This window comes from Notothenia coriiceps, unplaced genomic scaffold (genome assembly GCF_000735185.1).
Source record: "Notothenia coriiceps isolate Sejong01 unplaced genomic scaffold, NC01 NC01_scaffold00005564, whole genome shotgun sequence".
Lineage (NCBI taxonomy): Eukaryota > Metazoa > Chordata > Actinopteri > Perciformes > Nototheniidae > Notothenia > Notothenia coriiceps.
Genome location: NW_011338265.1, coordinates 132706 through 139809, shown reverse-complemented (window position 1 = coordinate 139809; position 7104 = coordinate 132706). Strand labels below are relative to the sequence as shown.

The 7104-nt window shown below is 38.3% G+C and overlaps 1 protein-coding gene across 1 annotated transcript; it reads left to right on the top strand.

Moving 5' to 3' along the window:
* The first annotated feature begins 2353 nt into the window (after positions 1–2353).
* On the top strand, positions 2354–6803 carry LOC104943038 (translation initiation factor eIF-2B subunit gamma-like). Its single transcript, XM_010768357.1, has 4 exons — positions 2354–2680; positions 3534–3699; positions 5644–5801; positions 6735–6803. Exons 2-4 carry the CDS (start codon positions 3552–3554, stop codon positions 6801–6803), a joined length of 375 nt encoding a protein of 124 aa, XP_010766659.1. The 5' UTR covers positions 2354–2680; positions 3534–3551.
* The last annotated feature ends 301 nt before the right edge of the window (positions 6804–7104 follow it).

Below are 7104 nucleotides of genomic sequence, written 5' to 3'. Positions count from 1 at the left end.
ACCCTCATTCTCAGCATTTAGTTTCTCACAGAAAAGGGAAAAAGAAAAACCTTGATAACAATCTATCACTGCCTTTGACTCCTTGGCTTCTAATGAACAAGCCATTAGCAGAAAAGATTAAGCAATATTATTGTCTCTCAAGAAAAAAAGGATATGACTATACTGTTGGCATGGCCTCTTTTCAAGTGAATTACAAAACTAACATCCACCCTTTTTTCATCTTTGGCAGACACATTTGCGTCCTTGTCATGTGGGCTTTCAGTGACACCAATAAACTGCAGCCCTCCAGTTTAGTTATGTGGAATGTCCTGCACACATCAGCGCTCTGTGGTAAACCAGTCAAGCAGTAATCTCTGTGAGTGTCAGTGTGGTTTGGATTGACTTTTATTGGAGCTTCGTTTTTTTTGCCAGATCCCCCTTTTTATGAAGAGAGAGGGATGCCACCTGCACACTGACAACACCTTGTAAACTTGGCGGGTAAAGAGGAGGAACAGGAAAACATAAAGGACCTTTTGTAGCTTGAGTATGCTGGAAAGTATAACATGTTACATAAAAATGTATTGTTGGTTCATTTATAAAGTATGTGTCATTGAAATGCATTCATCTGGTTTTTGTATTTGTTACGAGCTTACATTTTTATGAAAACAATTCCTGGTGAACTTCATAAGGACAATTTATAAAGAACTATGTCTGAATAATGTCTCAGAGTCTAATGAGTTTCAATGGTTTTACACTGAAAAACCACATTTAATGGTAAATAAATTGTTCTTCCAGGGTGAGTTTTTGTACAGGCAGCAGTCTACGATATGCTGCTGAAAGTGGATGTATATCTCTGTGCTAAATGTGCTGATACACCACATCTTCGTTTAGAAAGAGCCATAAGTTGCCTGAATGGTTCAGCCTAAAATAATTCAAGCTGAGTATGCGTCTTCACCATGATGGGTTGGCAGGGTAAAATCATCAGCTGTTCACACAATCAAGATCCAAATGGGAAGGAAATGTGAGCATGAAGCATGTTTGTGACATTCCATTATAAAACCTCACTCTCTTTTCTGTCTACATCTATCTCCATGTTTTCCTATTCTTTCTACCCTTCGATCACTCATCTCCCAACTCCTAATAATTACTTTAGGACCCCATTTTTTAAGAAAACCATCTTAAAACCTATTTTGACTTCCTCATCTTCTTCCTCCAACATTTCAACCCTACTTCCATTATTATGTTAGTTCAATATGCTGATAGAAAACAACATGCAGGCGAGCTTGTTGTCTCCTTCCTTTTTTTATGACTCCTTTTTCCCTCCTTTATCCTGCTCTTCTGGTTTCACGCAGGCAGCAACGAGCAGTCAAGCTCATCTCCTGGCCAGAGCAAACAAAACCAAAGCCACATTCCCCGAGCTCAATTTGCTGTTACGTCTCAGCTCTATGAATTGGGAGTTTTCAAGCTTGAAGCCTTGAAGAGTAGCTGGGTGGCTTCTGGCTGCTAATCGGCTCACACCACTCTCTCTATCTCTGTGTATGTGTGTGTGTGTGTATGTGTGTGTGTGTGTGTGTGTGTGTGTGTGTGTGTGTGTGTGTGTGTGTGTGTGTGTGTGTGTGAACCTACAGGATTACTTCTATTAAGGTCAGGCTAGCCAAAATAAAACATGTGTATTTTGAAGGTATTATTATTTTTCATAGCAGTCAATCAGTTGCAAATACTCACTGAAAATAATAAAAGTATAAATTATGTGATGTATTAAACATGTATGTAAACATAATCATAGACGACAAAAACTCATAGAAACCCATCCACATCTTCAATGTAAATTTAGTCAAAACTTTTTCTATCATCATGTTTTTGGTTATAATTAGTAAAAATAAACATATTTATATTATTACTGGAAAGTTGTGTAAGCTGATTGTTCTTCAATATAACTGGTGTTTGCTGATAAGAATGATGTTTTTACCGTTGGGTTGGATGGTAGTGGGATGTGTGCCAGATAGTGATGCTAAACTGTATGTGAGCATAAGTGATAGGTATTTAGATGTTAAAGAAATAGATTGTTTAATGTGTCTTTATTTTGGTATTCGTTTCGTTTGTGTTCATATTTGTAAATAATTCATTATGATCCAATAATATAACACTTACGCCTAATGATTACTTAAATTGCATACATGCATGAATTTAGCCTGTAATGTATTTTAAGTTGGTACTGCAACCAGAACATTCTTTCCACTATTTGCTGTTGTTTCAATATTTTGTAATGAAAAAGTCCGAGCCGGTTAAATGTAAGCGTACAAATGATAATTGTGAAAAGAAACCTGTGCTGCGCTGCACCATTTGTTCTTCTCCTCTCAGTAGGAACCACTTTACGGAGGAAGTAGTTTCCTACACGGACATATTTCACTGAAACCACCCAGGTGTCATCATACGATGCTAGCTTTTTGCTCTCTTTACGTAAACTCTGTCAAATAATTAAACGGGAAATTGTACTTTTGCCACCAACGCTTATCGGAGTTGGTGTTTTCTTCTCAGAGGACGTGTCCAGCTCTGTAGCTGTTTTAATAGCAGCGGTATCGTTTGCTGCTCGGTGCTAATCGTTAGCTAAGTGCTAACAACAGTGACAGCAGCCAACTTTACATGCGTCTGCAGCTGCTGTCATTTCACGTTGCTGTGGATCAACAGGAATCACTGACAGGTACATAGATAACTTATTGTTCATTTATTCAGCAAGGCAGTATGAAAATGTCACCTTCTTGTTAATGCCACGTTGTAAAGATTCAGTTAGAAGTGTGCCTTCACCATATCACCCCAGTGTAACACATACATGGCAGTCTTGGTTGCTGTGTTGATGACATGTCCAATTTGACATAATGGAGAAGTCAGAGGTTAGCTCATATCCGAGCCCTCTCTTAACCACAGGGTTTAACTTAGGAACCATCAATAAATAATAATACATCAATGTTATGTCCAATACGTCCTTGCTAATTGATTACTAAACTATTGGATGTTTACAATAGCTTCCATGTGTTGTGTACTAAGGACTTCAAGTCAATGCTGAATTGTATTACTACGCTATACATGTAAGACACAAGTCTTAATTTTGAATTATTACTTTTTTATACCAATATTGTTATTAAAATGCAGCTGTTTTAATTGAAAAGTATTGAAATAGTTTACATGGCATGTGGACAAAAGACTCCAACTCAATGCAGCATTGTATTAATACCTTACTCAAGAAAGAATTATTATTTATTTATTAGACTTTGTTTCACCTTCTATTATATGAATATTTTACTGACAATTCAGCATTTCTTGGATATCATGCAACTTATTGACACAATATATACCTAATATTATTTATACACATGCTTTTATATTAGATTGAATAGTTTGTATTTTGTGTCCAATGTGAAAGGATTGTTCCCCAGCCAATCTCAGATGAGGCCTGTGTGAGCATAGTGTTATTGTGTAATGTAACTTCTGAATGAGTAAAGTGTTTAAAGCAAATGAGAACAACTTGAATCTCTCTGTTTGTCCCTCCCTGTTAGCCATTTCCAGCAGACATCATGGAGCTCCAGGCGGTGTTGATGGCGGCTGGTGGAGGTTCTCGTATGACCGATCTGACATACAACACCCCCAAACCAATGCTCCCTGTGGGCAACAAGCCCCTCATGTGGTACCCGCTGAACCTGCTGGAGAGGGTGGGCTTTGAAGGTGAGAGCTTAAAGTACTTCTACCATTACTGCTACACATGTCTCAATTGCCGGTACCCCTGCTGCTGAATACTTTGATAAGTATTATTCACAACAATGCCATATACAAAAACATGCTTCTGCGTTGGTGTGTACAGCCTGTGTTTGGATTGAAATCTACCTCACTCCTTATTAGTTGGCCCCCTTTAGGATGGGACAGGTTAGTGACCGGCCCTCCCTCCACCTGAGCAGTCTAATTAGCCACAATAAATAAAAACACATGTGTGAGTTTGGACTGCAGGACTCTGAAGTGAAAACAATGGACAAATAAGGAACAATTTAGGTCTTTCTTTCTCTGTCTTTCATTTTGTCATCATTATGGAATATGTATGATGTCTTTATTTTATCCTGCATATGATTAACAAGATAAAAGATGGCTCAAAGATATAAACATTTGTTATTAAATGCGCAGTCAGCCTGGTCTGATACTGTCAAATGTCCTTGTGAGAGCTGCCCATTAATTTGATCTGAAGGTTGTGACCTTGTTAGCTTTAGCTCTCCATCCTGTGACAGGGGTGGAAGGTCTTACAGAAGTACACCAGTGTGCTTGGTTAGTTTCCAAATAAAATGTAAAGAAGCAGAAATAAAACCAGTACTTCTAGTGTCAGTGTATAGGGCCCACTCAAAAACCTAGAACAAAAAGTGTGCAAACTCAGTGTTAGCAATATTGTGGAAAGAGGGACTTTAAGAGAAATGATCACCTCCTTTTCTAACATAAGGATTATAACTGTTTTCATGCAACACAATTATTGTATAGGTAAAATACTATACTAATACTAGTAAAAATCTATTTTCTATTGTATGCATGGCCAGTGGAAGCTGTGCTGTTTGGTATAAAGAAGTGAGGGAAGGAGAGTGCTTTTTCAAATGTCCTCCGGCAACATTGCTCCTTTCACTACATTAAACACGTTTATTACTGTGCTGCTTTTCCGAGTTGTACTTTCACCAGCTTGTCATCACATCATCAGCCATTGTCAGGTGTGCATTTCCTGCCTAGATTTACAGTCCAGATTCCGCCTCTTGTGCTGCAGCATGCAGTCGGTCCAGAAACCCTGGGCTTATAAAGGGATTTGTTGCAGTATGCTGTTCTTGCCAGTAAACAGGGCTGTTTGTTATAAAAGCCTGCAGGTCCTCACTAGCTGGAGTAAAACTATCTTTCTATTCATAATCATCCTGTGTGGCCAACAGTTTACTGTGTGCAGCCAGCTAGCCAAAGCCCTGCAATTTGGTTTTACTAGGCTGACACAGCTAGAGTGAACAAATGCCCGGTAGAAACCATTTTATGTAGACAAAGCCAATTAAACTAGACGGACTCTGCAATGTTCTGGATTCATAAAGTGCTCAGTTAATGTTGTTACCAACTTTATAAATAAAAAAGTAGGGTAGGGGTCTTGGCTTGATTTTATGCTTCAGGGTGTACATACACATCTTAGGTGGACTTTTTTTTTTAGTCTTTCTACTGATCAATGTATCTTTGAATTTGTTATTTTTGCAAGAGAATACATATGTCCCGATATATTTTTTCTCATCCATTAAAGGATCAGAGAGAAAGACCGTTATTCTACTCATAAATGTCGTTCTCTAAAAATGCACGTCAAGGTAATTTATTTAGAAATGTAAAAAACATCATACAAAAGTATTTGTATTTGGAACTAAATCTAGTGTACATAATGCAGCATTAGCGAGCTACGTGATGTGTTTGATCATATTATGAAGATTTGCGATCGTATAGATTTCAGTGAGAAAATATGTTTTATTTGAAGAAAATAATACAAAGCTCATTAGAAACAAAGGTATCACCCGACCGTGAAGGATAAATAACATTGGAGCTTTGACTCATTTTGACATATTGAAGCTATCTATTGTATATTATTTTTAATACCTACTTTTGTGAACTGTTTTTCAGAGGTGATAGTAATCACCACCAAAGAGGTTCAGAAGATGATGAGCACAGACCCTAAAATTAAGCAAGACGTGAAGATGAAGCTCGATTGGGTATGCATTCAGGAAGATGGAGACATGGGCACCGCAGACGCCCTCAGACACATCCATTCGAAGATCAAGGTGTGTGTTGTTTTGTATATACACATGAGGAGGGTTGACCATATCCTGCCTTGTAGCAAAGGTCAGGCCAGTCAAATTCTGTCCAACAGAATCGTTTTATAACCGTTTATTTCGCCGTCCGATGTTTCAGATTGGCAGTGGGAATGTTGTTATTAAACCTACAATTATCAAGTTTTTAAGGAAATACGTAAAAGGCATAGTATGTTGTTTTCAGTTTGAATTGCAAAAAAAGCCAACATTTCTTTCAATTTCTCATGGCTTGTTGATGTAAAGAAAAAAGGGGTTATATTTTTTACCATTAGGTTAGTTTATTAAAGGTCTCCTATAATGCGAAATCCAATTTTGTATGTCTTTAAACATAAGTCAGTGTCCAGAATAATAATTAAGACAATGTTTTTCCTCCAGATCAGTTTTGATTTTGTTTAACATCAATATCAGAAAAACATTAATAAAAACAGTGGCAGTTCTTCAAAAGGTTGAAGTGTTCCAGCATTTAATTAATTATTGTAAATTCATATGACCTTAATTTGAGCGAGATACATTTGTAAATTCGTCTATTACGAAAAACAACTGAGTTTTGCTTCATTATGAGGTGGAAGGGAAGACCCCAACAATATATTTTACACTCAGATTTACCAATAGATACTGATCTGCAAACCAGTGTTTCAAAATGAGAGGGGTCTTTCTCCTTTTTTAATGTCGACCCCCTAGAAAAACATTGGGAGAGATTTTAGAGAAGAAAAATGACAGAGTGAGGGGGAGGTTCAGGTGGGCGTTGTGTGTTCAGTGACCGCTGATCCGTGCCTTTCCCTCCCCTGACTGGTCAAGGCTGCTGCAGTGCCTCATTTCACCTTTTTAAAATACACACACACACATGCACCGGCACACGCATTTGCCGACATGGCATCCATGACCCCCAACCCCAATTTCCAGACCCCCCTCTGTATCCTGCCTGCTGATCCCTCCATCCCTCCCTTCATCCGATGCTCTCTAAACAGATGAGGTCATGGTTAAGACTCAAACTCCCTGTGCTGCCAGTTTACCCAGTGCACCATTTATTCTCATCCTGTAGTCATGCACATCTGTGCAGCATTTGTGCCGGGGTAATGCGGGGTATGTTCCTTCATATCGTCCTTCAGCGTATGGCATGGTTCTGACCGACCTCCTCCTGAGAGCATGAAGACATGTTTGTTTAAGGTTTTATTGTAGTTTGAAACAGGTGATGTATTTCTTAAGCAATTGCTCTTGTTTATTGTTAAGCTATTAAAGATTGCCTAAGGTTGGCTTAGTAGGATTGACTTTT

Excerpts from the sequence above, each read along its gene's own strand:
- LOC104943038 (XM_010768357.1), top strand. The coding sequence starts at position 3,552 with ATGGAGCTCCAGGCGGTGTTGATGGCGGCTGGTGGAGGTTCTCGTATG. Across the intron at positions 3,700-5,643 it reads GGAGAGGGTGGGCTTTGAAG|AGGTGATAGTAATCACCACC; the intron begins GTGAGAGCTTAA and ends ACTGTTTTTCAG. Across the intron at positions 5,802-6,734 it reads ACATCCATTCGAAGATCAAG|ACCCCCCTCTGTATCCTGCC; the intron begins GTGTGTGTTGTT and ends CCCAATTTCCAG.